Below are 16,377 nucleotides of genomic sequence, written 5' to 3' on the forward strand. Positions count from 1 at the left end.
AAATCTCAGGAAAATGGTATGAGGTGGACTCTAACCAAGGCATGTAGAGTTTGAATACGGGCTTCAGGAAGCCCTTCCTTTTGTTCGGGGGGTGGGGGGAATCATAATGACCCAATTTGCGCACACAAATCTACTTTATTATAACAACATTGTTGTAGTTTGCTTCCGAAAAGATCTTAGACATTCACCTCAAATACCATGTTTTCAGCAGAATTGGCTGATACATTAAGCCGCAAATAATCAAGGGATGTACAAGCCAACAGGCAGCCTTGGAAAAAACAACACCCTGGAAAATTGGAGTAAACAAATTCAGATGTCAAGGAAAACAGCAGAGGAGGCTGCGCAAATCTAGTGTTCAGAAGCAGACGCAATTCCTTAAGAGTAAATGAAGTTTTGCTGGCGCAAATGCCCTTTGCTCCAGTTATCTAAATCTTGAGGTCTAGCACCTTTGTTGCAGATTCCTTTACTAGACTGTCCATCTATTAAAAGGAGGGGTAAGTGAAGGCCCATGACTTGCTTTGGAGACAAAAACTGACAGCATTTGATGTAAGAGTACATAAGAGGCCACATAAAATGTACAACCTGCGGGCTTCTAAATAAGTTTATTGAGGACAAAATTCAATATATGGCAATATCCGCAACTGGGGCTATTTTAGAGCACTTTAAAAAAATCACGGTATGAAATTACAAGAGGCATGATGTGCATGACAAGCAATGAAGCGATTTGCTGGTTGGTGCTCCCAGCTGATTGAAGGTGACGTTGCTGCATATACCATAAGCAAACATCCAGCTACGTCTCTTTGTACAATAAGGCTTTGGACGACAACCTATTCCCCACCCCACAAAATCTTCCCCATAGCTTTGGTGAACTGGCTCCCTTTCAGAAAAGGTTTGAACTGTGCTGACTGTTGAATAGCTTTTAAGGCAAAATAATGTTTCCTCGTTCAACCTCGTCGCTTATAAACAGCTCCATGTGCAGTTGAGAGTAGGGGATAAATGGCTGGATAATTTCTCGAGGGAAAAGCTCTGCACACATGTGTGTTGTATGTGTATTGTTTAGCGAGAAGTCTGTCCAGGTATAGGAGCATTTCAACACTGCCACCTACCACAACACAGACAACAGCTTGCTGCGGTACAGTTTACAACCAATACTGTCATTTGTATGTTTTGTCCCACAGATTTCAATGGATCTTCTTGATTTATCACACAACATCCAGGAGGAAAGACAGTAAGACTGCATGTTTGGTCTGTGTTGATGTGACGGTTAATAATTACACCTGACGTAATTGACTATCTAGGCAGCATTCAGGATAAAGTGTGGGGCGGAAAACCCCACAGCAGAACTTCCGCAAAAGTGAAATATATGCATTTCATACAATTAAAACACAGTTTTGCTGCTCACTGTTTGCTTTTCTTAAGACTCGGCATAATTCTGTAGAAAACGCTGCAGACAGGCCATTAGTGAATCTTCAAATTCACAGCCCTGATTCACAAGACGCTTTGTACCTTTGGATAATTAAGTGCGCCTGGCTAACATCAAGCAACACAAATATGACCTCAGGTCTTGCTCGACAAATAAGACCATTTTACTGGCAGAAGGAGAAGACTGCACAAACTACACACACACACACATACACACTTTGCATCTCCACTTCACTGCTGTTTGCACATATGACCGCTCAGAGATGAGAAGCAGACAGCTCCGTCTTTCCTCCTGTGGTTACTACTTGGATCAAACTCCCAGAACATGGACGGTTTTTTCCAGTGATCCAGTCATAAAAGGTTCTGTTAAAAACAGAGATCAACATTTTGTGAATTAATTCAATTCCTAAAGCAGGCTTCCTAAACCTCAGCCTTCCCGATGTTTTGAGACTACAATTCCCATCATCCCTGACCACTGGTCCTGCTAGCTAGCGATCACAGGTGTTGTAGGCCAAAAACATCTGGAGGGCTGAGGTCGAGGAAGCTTGTCCTAAAGCTTCACGTTATAAATCAGCCTATCTCAACCTGTGGGTCCCCAGATGTTGTTGAACTACAACTCCCATCACCCCTAGCTAGCAAGGCCAGAGCTCAGGGATGATGGGAGTTGTAGTCCAACAACATCTGGGGACCCACAGGTTGAGAACCACTGTAATGTAAATGATATTTGAACTGCTTAAAAAAAAATAGTGTAGAAGCTTCTCAGGTCAGAGATTTGGTGTCCAACACTCCTCCTAAATACATTTCATATTGCAATTCTATACATGCTACCTAGAAGTAAATCCAGTGTTCAAAGGAGCTGGCTCCCTAGCAAGTGCTTAGGACTGCAGTCCTAACCTTGTCATTTTAGAATATTCAACATCTATCCATTCTTTCTTCTCTCTTATACATTTATATCCCACCTTTCTTCTGCCACGGAACCCACCTGAGGCCCTGACCAAGCCCAGACCTGCGTTGCCTCGGCATGACTGGCCTGGTATACTGAGTAACTTATATTTATTTTAATTTATTATTATTATTTCTGCCGCAAGGAAGCAAGCCATTATTATTCCCCTTCGACAGGAAATGAGTTTGAAAGCTTGCTTCAGGATGTTTCAGTTGGGTACTGAATCCACCCTAAGTACCGCTACTGTCACCCTTCCACCAACTTCAGCTGGGACCTTCCTGGACAGGGACAGCCTAGCTGCTGTTGTCTACAGTCTGGTAACCTCTAGGTTAGATTACTGCAATGCGTTCTACATGGGGCCTCCTCTGAAGGCAGCCAAATAGGACTAGGCAGCGTTCTTGATTCGTACTGCCCAGGGTGGATTTTATTTAAATCAAATCGATTTAAATCACGATTTAAAATCATGATTTAAATCACCAGTCAGTAAGACTTGATTTACTTTTATTTTTATTTCAGGAAGACTCATTCTTGCTGGTATAATCTTAATAATCTTAATATTTACAACCAGATGAAGGTTTCATTTTTAGAATAATAATTTTTCAGAGTAGTTTTTACAGTTATATCAAAAATTACTGATTTGGTTATACTATTAGAAATACATAAGACAGATAATTATGAAATTATTGTGAGGTGTAATAAGTTAACTGTTTATGTTTGGACAATTTTTCTGCTGTACTTTATTGGAAGGAGAAAAATAACCATTTCCTTAGGAACAATTTAAACAACTTATTTAACTAAAGCAATAACATTATAGCATATGTATCCATGTTTGTTAACTGATGTGGTTAAACTTTTTTTTAAAAAAAAGACTGAGTTTTAGCACACATGAAAAACTTAAAACAAATCCTTATTTCCTGATGAATAGCCTTTGGACTATATAATCTAAACAGAAAACTATCTTTAGAAAGATTTTTCCTCCAAAAGCATTTTATTTAAAAAATCTGATTTAAATTTTTTAAAAATCTGATTTTGGGGGATTTAAAAAAAATAATAATTTATTTTTATCCACCCTGATGCTGCCTATGCACAGGCCATAAAGGCAATTTTGAGCTGATCCATCAATTCCCACAACCCATTGTCAGAGCTGCCCGAGGTCCCAGCTCACTAAGGACCAACGCCGGTTCGTTGTTATATACAAAAGTCTTTATTGAAGTTCAGTTTCGCTTTCACAGCCGCAGCGTGCAGCTCTACGTCTGAAACTCTAGACCGCTGAAGCTCCATCTGAATCTCCTCCCCCCAGACACCAGTTTAAGACTCTAGCCTTGCTCCACCTCTTCCTTTGCTCTTTCCTCCTCTGGGTCCGCCTGTCAGCTGGGGTCTCGCCCTTCCTAGACTCTTCTGACGCTGAGTCCCCTGAGTCTTCCCCCTGCCTCCGGCGGGCTTTAGGACCTGGTTCCCAATCCGGGTTTTCTGCTGTCCCACGCGCCTGTACATTCAAACTTGGCGCGCGCGCCCAGCCGGCAACCTTCCTCCTGACCGTTACACTGCTCCTGTCACTGCTTCCCCCTTCGGGGAGGCTAGCTGGACCTGACCTCCCCTCCGTTCCCCCACTCTCCGATAGAGGCGTGGTCAGCCCTGACTCATCTTCTCTCCCTGCTGGAGGAGACGCTGGCCCTGACACATGGGACTCTCCCCCCCCCACTACGCTCTGGTGGGGAAGCTGGTCCTGATCTCCCGCTGCTGCTTTGGGAGTCCCCGCTGGCCCCTTGTTTCTGGTGCGTCCCTCCTGGGACCCCCCTTGCCCTGACCATCGGCGCCTCCTTCTGGGAATCTTCTGATTCGCTGGAGAAGCTCATGGAATCTCTCGGGTCACTGTCATACTCCCCTACGCTGCCCTCAGATTCTTCCCCTTCGCTCTCCATTTCCTCTCTCCCCTGTGCCTCTGTTCCTGAGCCCCTGACACCCATGCTTTCAGAATCACTCTCCCAAGCCAAGTTCAGCCACTTCCACTTCACAGAAGGGCATTTAACTTCTAGTGACTCTGGATCTGCACTCCAGAATCTGAAGGCACAGGCGACCTGGACGTAAAAAGCAACGCCCTAAAGCAGCAGCTGTTGAGCAAGGAAGCCTCTGTTTACTCACTCGGCAATGAAATCTAACGGTGTCCAGGAGCTGACATCTGCATCAGGCATAGATTTCCTGTTCATCGGTGTATCCAAGGTAACCCTGGGGCAAAGAAAGATAAGCTCTTCAGTTGGTACACTGCTACATCTGATAAATGTTGCCTGCGTTTCTTCTCTGTCACAACGCACGCAGCACGTTGAGGACAGTGGAAGGTGGAGATTGCCCTTTTTATTAAGATCTCGCCTTCTCGGTGACTATACTGAAACTGACTGCGCACCTTTGAGCAATAGGAATTACTCACTTGCATGCAAGCATCTCTTATCCAGAGGCAAAATGGCGTCTCACACAAATGGTGGCTGGGAAAAGATTAGGCACCTCTTCCAACTGCTCCTGTGCATAACATTATCTACAGTGGTACCTTGGGTTACGTTACCTTCGGGTAACGTAATTTCGAGTTATGAACGCGGCAAACCCAGAAGTCTGTACTTCTGGGTTTCGCCGCGTGCACATGTGCAGAAGCGCTCTATTGCACCGCACATGTGCACAGAAGCATCACCTCCGGATACAGACTTTTTGGGATAAGTACAGACCCCCGCGATGAATTAAGTTCATATCCAGAGGGTCCACTATATTTCCAAAGCTGCCTTGCAGCATCCCACCTAGGACTGTCTCTCACATGCATGCTTGTTACATGCAATTTGACCATCAGATGGTCAGTATCATGTCATTGCCACATAAATACACCATGGCTGCAGTCCCCAAACAGGTGCCCAGGAATAGGTGCCACTGATTTCAGGCGCTAATTAAATACCGTTTTCAAAGGAAAACATCAGACTGAAACTTCAACCTTATTCTGGATTATTGTAACTCGCTCTACGTGGGGCTGCCCTTGAGACTGACCCAGAAACTCCAGCGGGTGCAGAATGCTGCGGCGAGGCTCCTTATGGGGTCCTTGCTGCGGGATCACATTCACCCAGTGCTATACCAGCTGCACTGGCTCCCGGTGGAGTACAGGATCAGGTTTAAGGTGCTAGTTTTAACCTTCAAAGCCCTACACGGCCTAGAACCCTCGTACCTACGGGACCGCCTCTCCTGGTATGTCCCACGGAGGAACTTACGGTCTTCAAAGAAAAACATCTTGAAGGTCCCAGGCCACAGAGAGGTTAGGCTGGCCTCAACCAGGGTGAGGGTTTTTCGGCTGTGGCTCCGATCTGGTGGAACGCTCTGTCACAAGAGACTAGGGCCCTGCGGGACTTGACATCTTTCCGCAGGGCCTGCAAGACAGAGCTGTTCCACCCGGCCTTTGGCCAGGGCACAGCCTGACTCCCTCCTTTGGCAATCCTCACAGAACTCTAGCCCAATGGTTGCCATTAATTTGATTTGAACCGATTTTATAATGAAATGATTTTAGAATGTTTTATCATTTTACTGTTGTTAGCTGCTCTGAGCCCGGCTTCAGCTGGGGAGGGCGGGATATAAAAAAAATATATTATTATTATTATTATTAATCTGATAGCAGCAACATACATACTCTAAAAAGTGCATTTTGAATAATGACCACCCAGGTATGAACAGAATTAACACATGCATTCATGGCCCAATAAACAGGACACAAGAATTGGGGCTGCAATCTGACCCATGCTTACACAATAACATGGTTGCCTAAAGTCCTGTGAAGGGTTCAAGAGTTCAAGATTCAAAGCAGGATTTCCCAATCTGTAGTTCGGTCCCCTAGCAATTATACCACTCAAATTATAAATTAATGCAAAACAAGAAAAGAGAAAGAGAGGGAGAGATATATAGAGAGAAATCCAACAGGTTCAAATTAAAAGTATTTGCTTTCAGCAGAGGGAAATTTAATGTTAATGAAATGTAAAAGTTAAACAGAATGAATCCATCCCTTGTCCATGATTCTCAAGCAATTGCAATTTCGAGTTGACAGGCCAAGAGTTCACATAGACCACAAGCCACTGATTTCAGAGGTTGCTTCTTCAACATGGAACAAACTGGGCATATGAAAAAACCTAAAGCAGAGGGTGCTGTAAGGATTAAAATGCCACCACTTACGGGAGAATGGCAACCGCGGCAGACCCCGGTGGCAACCCACTGTTTGCACCCGAGAGGCTCTGGCAAAGCTGGTGGACTGCTCCTTTGGCCATGCCATAACCTATCATTCCTAAAACAAAAGGAAGAAAACATCAGCTTTGTGCAATAAAAGGGAAGCAGAGCTGTTTGAACGAGACACCAAAATATTGTCACCGTTTCACAGTTCCTCAGGAGAATAAACCCAAACTTTTCTGGAATCTGGAAGGGAGCCGTCTAATGTGATACAATTGTGAGGATCCATCCCAGCGGTCCACTGTTTTCGGAAGCCGCTGTGTGCATACATCCATATGGGCACCTCTATGAGTAGTGGTCAGCTGCAATTTTGCAACAAGGAAGTCAGCCAAGTCATGGTGAGAGCAAAAACTAGTTGCTGCTGAAGCCCCAAAAGTCTCTGTCCCAGGACTGTACCACTTCAGACTGCTACGGGTGGGGGGGACTGTCAGGGATTGTTGGTAGGGGAAAGAGGCTCCTGACTCAAACTTTCCAGGGTTCAAGCTTCAGGAAAACAGTGACACAAACAAGCAGCAAGTCTACAATCAGAACTATGTGACTGAAAATGACCACCCAGTTTATTAGAGCCAATACCCTCTGATAAGGGACGCAGGTGGCGCTGTGGGTTAAACCACAGAGCTTAGGACTTGCCGATCAGAAGATGGGCTGTTCGAATCCCCGCAATGGGGTGAGTTCCCGGTGCTCGGTCCCTGCTCCTGCCAACCTAGCAGTTCGAAAGCATGTCAAAGTGCAAGCAGATAAATAGGTACCACTCTGGTGGGAAGCTAAACAATGTTTCCGTGCGCTGCTCTGGTTTGCCAAAAGCGGCTTAATCATGCTGGCCACATGACCCGGAAACTGTACGCCAGCTCCTTCGGCCTATAGAGTGAGATGAGTGCCGCAACCCCAGAGTCGGCCACAACTGGACCTAATGGTCAGGGGTCCCTTTACCTTTACCCTGGATAAAAGAACTGAAGGGAACAAATTATATAACATCCCAACAAACAAAGATGCAATAATATAGTTTCAAACTATCTGTATTTGTATCTCAGCGGAGAGCCACTGCTCTTCACAACTTTCGTCAAAGCATTTATCGTGATGATCTATTGAAAAGGTTCGCCGTTGGAAACTCTCAGCGGTTTTGGTCTCCGATAGCCACTTGCCTTCAGATATGCCAACCATGGTACACAGTGGCAACATGATTGGTGCTTGTAGATTATAGGATTGCCTTAATTTTTTTAATTCCCTGCCCATAAACATCCAGCGTGCCAGGGAAAGACCCTTCTTTGCAGGATAGATTTCTTTTATCTGCAAGGTTTTCTTGGAGGTGTGGGCTTGGTATGAAGGAACATCCCATAATGCTGGCCCTCACATGCACCCAAACACAAGTTTACTACCTCAAAGAGAGGTTCCCATTGAAGCCCACCTCTTTACCTTCTTTCCCCACTTTTCATTATATGTACAACAAAGTGTCAATCCCAGCTGTACCATTTCCAGTGGCAGGTGGTCAGGTCCCCAAACTAAGGACCGCGGGCCGGATAAGGCCCGAAGGACTCGTTTATCCGGCCTGCGGCGACCCCCGTCACCCGCTCTTACCGACACTGCACTGCGCGGATGTCCACTTCCGGGTCAGAGAGCACTGCAAATAGCTTCTGCGTATGCACATGCGCAAGCGTTATTTCCGGTGCACATCTGGGTCAGAGATGGCCTGTGCACATGCTCTCCCACCCTCTGCGCAATCAGCACTGGAGACACCGGCCCGAGGCGCAGTAAGTTTGCTGACCCCTGCCCTACACTCTGCCACTTGTGATGATTGCTAAAAGCAGAATAAATTAAGCAAACCTGTTCAGCTTGCATAATTTATTCAGGTCACAGAATTCATCGTTTCCAATACAGAATTTGGATTCCATGGTCAGAAGTTTGATTTTTAATGCAGAGTACACAGATGTCCTGTGACTGACATCCAACATTAAGTCATACTCAGAACAGACTGATTTATATCAATAGACTAAAGTTCATTGATTTCAGTGGGTCTGCTCAGATTATAGCTAGCAGTGAATATTGTCCAGTTTCCACACTCTTTTCTGTGTCAATAGTTACGAAATAGACCAGGAACATTTGTAACTATTGACAGAGGGTTGAAGGTCATTGGTCTTCGAAGAAGGCAGGTTAAAGGTAGGATCCATTGTAAACAAGCAGAGCTGCCACTCATTTTGAAGAAATAAGACAGCAGCCTAGTTTTACTGTGTCTCACATTTTAGAAATAACAGTGTGCTTATGAGTCTTCTGCTATTTCACCCCCCCAAAAAAAATTTATCTGGATTGTGGCACTCAAGCATGGATCCCCTTACTGGCATCAAAATGTCCTCTGAAAAGACCTTAACAGCTAGTCAACAGACACATTGCAGGAAAAGAGAATTTGAAAGACCCCGGGCTAGTTTTTCCTCAAATGGGAATAACTGACACCACAAAGAATACTGGCAAAACACACCACAATATTTTACCTGGAGTTCCAGCTAATGCTGCTTTGGCCCCTGTTAGGGTCAACAAGCCCCCTTCCTTCAGGTGCTTGGTGGCCAAATGGCTAGAGATCGTTGACGTCCAAACACTTTGTTTCCACATCAGGTCAGTATTTTTGTATAAAGCTGGTGAGCAGAGAAAAGCCAGGACACATTAGGCATCAAGACAGAACCAGCATGTACTGTTGCTTGCTCAAAACTGCAAACCTCCCTTAGTTTGTCAGATTTCAGATCCTTGTTTTGAATTCCTTGTTTTGCAGCAGAAACTAAAAAAAAACAACCCACCCTACCGACTTCAAAGTTATCTTCTGATGGCAAGATCTTCACTGGTCATCTTTTGTATTCTTTTCACTATATGCTTAAAACCTGGCGACTTGAGAGACCTATTCCTGAGGAATCTTGGTAATAATAATAATAATAATAATAATAATACCCCGCCCATCTTGTTGGGTTTCCCCAGCCACTCTGGGCAGCTCCCAACAGAATTATTAAAAACACAATAAAACATCAAACATTAAAATCTTCCCTAAACAGGGTTGCCTTCAGATGTCTTCTAAAAGTCAGATAGCTGTTTATTTCCTAGACATCTGATGGGAGGGCATTCCTCAGGGTGGGTGCCACTACCGAGAAGGCCCTCTGCCTGGTTCCCTGTAACCTCACTTCTCGCAGTGAGGGAACCGCTAGAAGGCCCTCGGAGATGGACTTCAGTGTCTGAATGATGGCGGTGGAGATGCTCCTTCAGATATACCAGTTGGTTTCTTGTTCTCTTTAATGTTTTACTGTACGTTTGTTTCATTATATTCTTGCATTGGTTTATATTGTAACAATACGGTGAAAGGAATACGATGATGTTTTAAGGCGAGCTTCCCAGATAAAAGACTCCAAATTATCCAGAAGACTCCGATTTGAGCTCTCCTGAATCTAAAAAACAGGGGGCCCAACACTAGCTCCCGCTTCCCAAAGAGAAAGGGAAGGAATATGTAGCAATGTTCTGTTCTATACTTGCCCAGGTCAAACTACATGTTTCTGGTCCAGCAAACCATGGTTTGCTGAAGCAGAAATGAGCAATGATTTAAGTGCTTCCTGTTTTCTTAATCTACTCCTCTTGCATACCTGGCTTCAGAGGAGATTTCCTGGTTTGCTAGATGAATGGCATCCGAACTGTGGTTTAAGAATTCCCTACAAACAAGATCTGAATGTGTTTGGCAAATCCTATCTGGAATGGAGCACACAGACCACAATTGCCTGATTGGAACGTCACAGGGAACCTGTGGCTTATCAAACTGGGAGGCCTTCTCTGAAGCCAAGCTTACATGTGCTCCAAAAACCCATACTTTGTTGGAGCAGGAAAATCATGCTTTGAACGCTTTTAGACACAAACCATCTCAGAAATATTACATTCATAATTGAGACTTATGGAGCTGTTTAGGATCAGTTAGTTCTTTGAAGAATAGTCTCCTATTCTAATATGTTTCTAATATGTATGTGCAAAAGCCTGTCCTGAAGTATTTTATAATCACTGGAAAGTGCTTTGTAGTACCATGCAAAAACCTGGGTTTGATTTTAGAAACCATTAACTCTTTTCCTGGAATTTAATGGAATCGACCACCAAACCACTAAAAAACAGAGAATATTTTCCAATGGTCTCCTTAAATGCCAGACATAACTGGATTATAGAATGTGCAGATTTTATGTTGCGAAACTCTGTGAAGCGGTATTTTCAACCGGAGTTCCTTTTATTTTGCAAATATAGTACAGGCAACCCCCGTTTTGCACGGGTTCAAAGCATGAGCGACTGTGCATGCATGGGCTGATTCTGGAGCCGGAACAGGGCAGAACGGGACAGAACAGAGCTGGGTGGCTTATGCATGCTCTGCCAACACGTGCAATGACCAGGAATGCAACCCCCACACAAATAATTCTTAAAGACACGGCAAACAGGATCCTATTCACTTCAGGGTCACTGGCAGGGTTAAGGCCTGGTTCAACATTAAGACTAGTTCACCATCTGAAGCAGCTCCAGGCCACAGCTGGTCTATTTGCTTTAAAGTCCGCAATGCAGAATACATCCCCTTTGGATGGAGAAAACCAACCTCTGACCTAGTGCAACAACGGACAAGGTAGAATCCAGTCAATTACTTCCTCCAGGTGGAGGGTTTTAAAGCCTTTTAACTGGGCTTTAACAACACAACCATACCATTTCCCTTAAAAAGCAGATGACTTGGTGGTGGTGGTGGTTGGGACTCTGGCTGGATTTTCCTCTGCCAGACTCTAGCAGCAGCAGGAGAACCGGGGGGCAGCAGGGCCCCTCCATGCCAGAGGTCCCAAGCTACGGCCAAGTGGGTGGTAAACTCCCCCTGGCAGTTTTCCACTGGCAGTAATGTGCGAAATAGGGCCCTTTGGCCGTGTTTCTCAAACGTGGGTCTGCAGCAGTTGTTGGACTACAACTCCCATCATCCCTAGCCAGCAGGACCAGTGGTGAGGGATGATGGGAGCTGTAGTCCAACAACTTCTGGAGACCCAAGTTTGAGAAACACTGGTAGGGTGTTGTGGTTTTGGGATCACTGGATACAAAGCCTGGAGAGGACGTGCTGGGGGAAAACCTCCTTCCACCACCTTCTGAAAAATCAACAGGGTTGCCAAGGATCAGTTTTGCATCTGGATACAGCCACCTGGGCACCCCCGGCTTAAAGCATCATAAAATGAATGCAGGGCAGTGACCCTTAGCAAGATACTAACGGCTTAGCAATTTAACAAACTTCCATCAGCTTTCAATATTGGTTGGACACAGCTACTATACTCGATTTTCCGATCACACACGAAAAGTAAAGAAGCCATTCTGAAAACTCTGGTTATAAGACAAAGAAGAAATGATTTCTTCCATGGCATTCACGAGTTTGTCGCTTACATTTTGCTTTCGCGCTGCCTCCAGCCCAACCACCGGCGACACAAAGTATAGCATCGACTTTTTCTTCGCCCAGGAGTTTTCCAACATCTTCTGTCACCTTTAAATATGTGAAGACAAAGAAGTAGTGTGGGGGGTGTCAGTTCCAAGAGAAATACCTGGAATTTGTATACGCCCAAATCTCAAAACTGCAATTTTCTCAGACCTACATCTAATACAGGAATTGAAGCAAGGTGGGAAACAAGTGCCTGAAGTGACGGGGGGGGGGATGAGGGGGGTAGCTGATCTCCCCTCACCTGTGTGCTACTTTTCATGTAAGAAATAGGATCCACCCGCATTAGGATTTGAGCAAGGCAGGCAAATCAACAAACACACACACAACCCATGTCACGTTTAACCATCAGAACCAGGCTTTAGAAATCAGGGAAAGTATATATAATGGAATAGAATGGAACTAGGCTTAATATAAGCCAGTGCTTGCCAGGACTAAATCCCAAATCCTGAAATCTCTTTCCAATCCACAACCCTGGATTGGGGTGGGTGGGTTTGACCACAATGCCTGAAGACGGTTTTGGGTCAATAAAACCTTCCACACCTCAAATTAGAAGGCAGGGCTTCTAGAACAGTGGATGTCGGTTCCAAGCAAATCGGAGGTAATATAGACTCCTCTTTTTAGAACAGAACCAATAAATATGGGGGAAGGAAGAACAAGCGACAGAAAAACAAGCATGGGAGTTGACGTAGGTGTGCCAAGATCACCAGTCCATTTTATCTTAACACGCTTTTAAAATGATATACCGCAAAATATTTCAACGATATATATATCTCTCTCACTCACACACACACATATTCATGCTACCCAGGCCCTTTTGACTTGAGTTTGTTATCACACAACTCAAGCAGACCTTTAAAAGGGATAGGCAGCATCTTGAGCCAAGATGTTCCCACCTGAATGTTCCCCAGGGTTATTACATCCCTGCCCTAATGTTGGCAGCTGAACCTTTAACAACTGCACGGCAAGCAGAAATTAAGTCAGTATGGCTCCTCCTAGTGATGGGGCAAATGGAAGAAAATGCACCGACTGAATTTTCTGCCTTTCATAAAGCTGATGAAGGTGAAGAAACTGTCGGAAAGTCTTTCCCAAAAGGAAAGAACATTTCACACACAAACAGGATCTTATTTTAGACAATGGCTATTATTTTGCAACCCAGAAGCTGCCCCAACATCTTTCTGCTTTCATTTTAATTGCTTCCAACACAGGAGCAAGGCACAATCAATACCATGCATGTTACCTGATCTGCTTGTTCAACGAAGGAATCGCTCATTTTCACAACAACGTTGGCACTCGCTTCTTCGTTTTCTCCCAAGTCAATGCTGGCCACCCACTGATTTAAAAAGAAAAAAAAATTCTGTTTAAAAAGCGATTTACTGTACTTATTTTGTGTTTTTGTCTTTTGCACCAGAAAACAAAAGTATTTCCTAAAATAGTTTCAAAGGGAAACAGGGAGGAGTGTCCATTCTTTCATCGCAGATTTATTTCAGGTATGTTGCCCATACAGTGGTACCTCAGGTTAAGTACTTAATTCGTTCTGGAGGTCCGTACTTAACCTGGAACTGTTCTTAACCTGAAGCACCAATTTAGCTAATGGGGCCTCCCGCTGCCGCCACCGCAGCACAATTTCTGTTCTCATCCTGAAGCAAAGTTCTTAACCTGAAGGACTATTTCTGGGTTAGTGGAGTCTGTAACCTGAAGCGTATGTAACCCGAGGTACCACTGTACTTTGCGCACTTCCTCAGGCTCAAGCCCAAAAACAGGACAGCTTTTCCCCCTATATCGAAAGAGCCCTTTGTTCTTTCCCATCTCCCCAACAAGTATTGAAAGTGTCCCCTTGCGATTCCTTTAACGCGCCGCGTAAAATTGATGTTTCGGGGATGCGCGGGGATAAGGAGCGCTGGCTGCGCCCGACAACCTGCAGCTTCGTCTACCGAGAGCATAAAAAAACCTTTAAGGAAAGGGACAGGACCAAGGGCCGCCGGGCAAGTCCGTGGCAGAGCGAGCGGCTGCTGCGACGCGCAACCCGCGCGACTCCTTTTGCAGCGAGGCGGATGGAGCTCTTTGCGCACACGCGCGCGCGTTGCGCGTTACGCGTTGCGCCGGGAAGGCCCGGGGAATGCAAAGCTTGGGATTAGGCTTGGGAACGGCGCTCCGTGCAGACGCAGCCGATCTGCAGAAACGCCAAGAGCGCCTCGTTCCCCACCACCCTCGATTCGTCCCCACGGGGCTGCTGCCCTTACCCAGTTCTTCCCTCGGAAGTAGCGCACGCATTGGGAGCCCAGGGCGCCCCGGCCGCCATACACGAGGACCCGGCGCGCTTCGGCCGCCGCCATGGCTCAGCCTCGCCTGCAGCCGCCTTTCGCCTCCGGCCCGGGATCGGCGAGCGGCCGCAAACGCTCCGCCTTCCCAAGAAGGAAGGATCTTGCGCGGAGGAGGAGAGAGAGAGAGCGAAGCGCCTCCCTCGCTGCTGCGCCGATGGCGCAAGCGCCCCCTTGCACTGGAAGCTGGGAGCAGGGTTTTCCCGAGGCAGAGAGCTGTGTTTGTTTGGAAAGGGGAAACAAGCAAGAAAGTATAACCACATCAATGAGTTCAGAAGCGTAACAATGTACCAATATTTCCTTAAAGTGGTGCGACCTTTTTTTGTGTGTGCGACTGTGGAACCCAGTTCAGCTACTGATTGATTGATTGATAGTGTGGCTGCAGTATATTGTTTATTGTCAGGGCCGGATTTAGGTTTGATGAGGCCCTAAGTTACTGGAGGTAATGGGGCCCTTTATATGTCCAGCTGTCCTTTGTCAACAACAAATTGTCACTGTTTCTTGTGTTGAATATATGTTATATGGTAATTTATGGACCTAATAGGTATCTGAAGCCATTTGCACATGCAGAATGTAGGCACCCTATATAGAGAAATGAGCAAACCAGTGATATTTTAGGGAGCAGGCTAGCAGGCGGGGCCCATTACTTACATCATAGGAGTCTACACAACACAAAACACTGTTGCTGTATGTAGGTTTTATTTTATTTCTTTTTTATCTTATATTTTTAAAATGTACATCCCGTTTTTTTTTCCCCTTTAAATTTTTTTGGGGCCCCCAAGAAAGTGGGGCATAGCTTGTCTAGCTTATATGCTGGACCATAAAGAAGGCTGATTGCCGAAGAATTGATGCTTTTGAGTTATGGTGCTGGAGGAGACTCTTGAGAGTCCCATGGAGTGCAAGAAGATCAAACCTATCCATTCTAAAGGAAATCAGCCCTGAGTTCTCACTGGAAGGACAGATCCTGAAGCTGAGGCTCCAATACTTTGGCGAGCTCATGAGAAGAGAAGACTCCCTGGAAAAGACCCTGATGTTGGGAAAGATGGAGGGCACAAGGAGAAGGAGATGACAGAGGACGAGATGCTTGGACAATGTTCTCAAAGCTACTAACATGAGTTTGACCAAACTACAGGAGGCAGTGGACGATAGGAGTGCCTGGTGTGCTCTGGTCCATGGAGTCATGAAGAGTCGGACACAACTAAACGACTAAACAACAACAACAAAATCCAGCACTGTTTATTGCTTTCATTTTATGGATCAGTGGTCTCATTAGATAGTAAAATTCATGTTGAATCGCTGTTTTAGGGGTTGTTTTTAAAAAGTCTGGAACGGATTAATCCATTTTGCATTACTTTATATGGGAAAGCGTGCCTTGGTTCTGGAACGCTTTGGTTTTGGAACAGACTTCCGGAACGGATTAAATTTGAGAACCAAGGTACCACTGTACAGAAGTTGTGTATGGTGAAGCAGACGATTACTCAGAAGGTGCTGTGCTAGCTAGTACAGCAGCACTGTTTTCCCAACAGCAACACTGCACGCTTGCAGTCCCCCAAAGAGCTCTTTCTCATCAGTCACCCTCTGCAAACTGAGACATATTTGTGCTACGCCTATCAATTGCCAAACTGTTGTCTTCATCCCCATTCCAAACAGGCGAGGTTTCTTCAAAAGCTAACCAGCAGCAATAAAAGAGATATCAATGCTCATTAAACAAGCTTCTTCAGCTTTTATGAGGTTATTTTGCATTTCCGAGCTTGAGCTTGCAACTGTGCAATGCAGGAAAAAGCACGTGCTTCCCCAAGCTGCAACCAATTTGCGTTCCCTTTACGCCCAGAAGATTGTTCTAATTGCAAGCCCAGGCATCCAGAAGTATCGTGTGTCTATTTCATTTAATAGTATTGGAAAGCAGAGTATCATTAATTTGGGAGAGATGACAGTAATGACATTTAGGAAACGCAAACAAACTCAAGGAGATGGCGTCTTGGTGCCATACAGCC

At 45.3% G+C, this 16,377-nt stretch overlaps 1 protein-coding gene across 1 annotated transcript; it reads right to left on the reverse strand.

Annotated features, from left to right (window-relative positions):
• Nucleotides 1-586: 586 nt before the first annotated feature.
• QDPR (quinoid dihydropteridine reductase) lies at nt 587-14,557 on the reverse strand. Its single transcript, XM_083520681.1, has 7 exons — nt 14,306-14,557; nt 13,303-13,395; nt 12,014-12,110; nt 9,091-9,231; nt 6,557-6,665; nt 4,508-4,591; nt 587-1,785 (listed from the first exon to the last, which is right to left on the reverse strand). The coding sequence occupies exons 1-7, from the start codon at nt 14,396-14,398 to the stop codon at nt 1,680-1,682; spliced, it is 723 nt and encodes a 240-aa protein (XP_083376807.1). The 5' UTR covers nt 14,399-14,557; the 3' UTR covers nt 587-1,679.
• Between the last annotated feature and the right edge of the window lie 1,820 nt (nt 14,558-16,377).

This window comes from Podarcis liolepis (assembly GCF_965112155.1).
Source record: "Podarcis liolepis genome assembly, contig: HAP1_SCAFFOLD_56, whole genome shotgun sequence".
In the NCBI taxonomy this organism is placed as follows: Eukaryota; Metazoa; Chordata; class Lepidosauria; order Squamata; family Lacertidae; genus Podarcis; species Podarcis liolepis.

Excerpts from the sequence above, each read along its gene's own strand:
- QDPR (XM_083520681.1), bottom strand. The coding sequence starts at position 14,398 with ATGGCGGCGGCCGAAGCGCGCCGGGTCCTCGTGTATGGCGGCCGGGGC. Across the intron at positions 9,232-12,013 it reads AGGCAGCGCGAAAGCAAAAT|CTTTATACAAAAATACTGAC; the intron begins GTAAGCGACAAA and ends TCTGCTCACCAG. Across the intron at positions 1,786-4,507 it reads CCGTTAGATTTCATTGCCGA|AACCTTTTATGACTGGATCA; the intron begins GTGAGTAAACAG and ends TGTTTTTAACAG.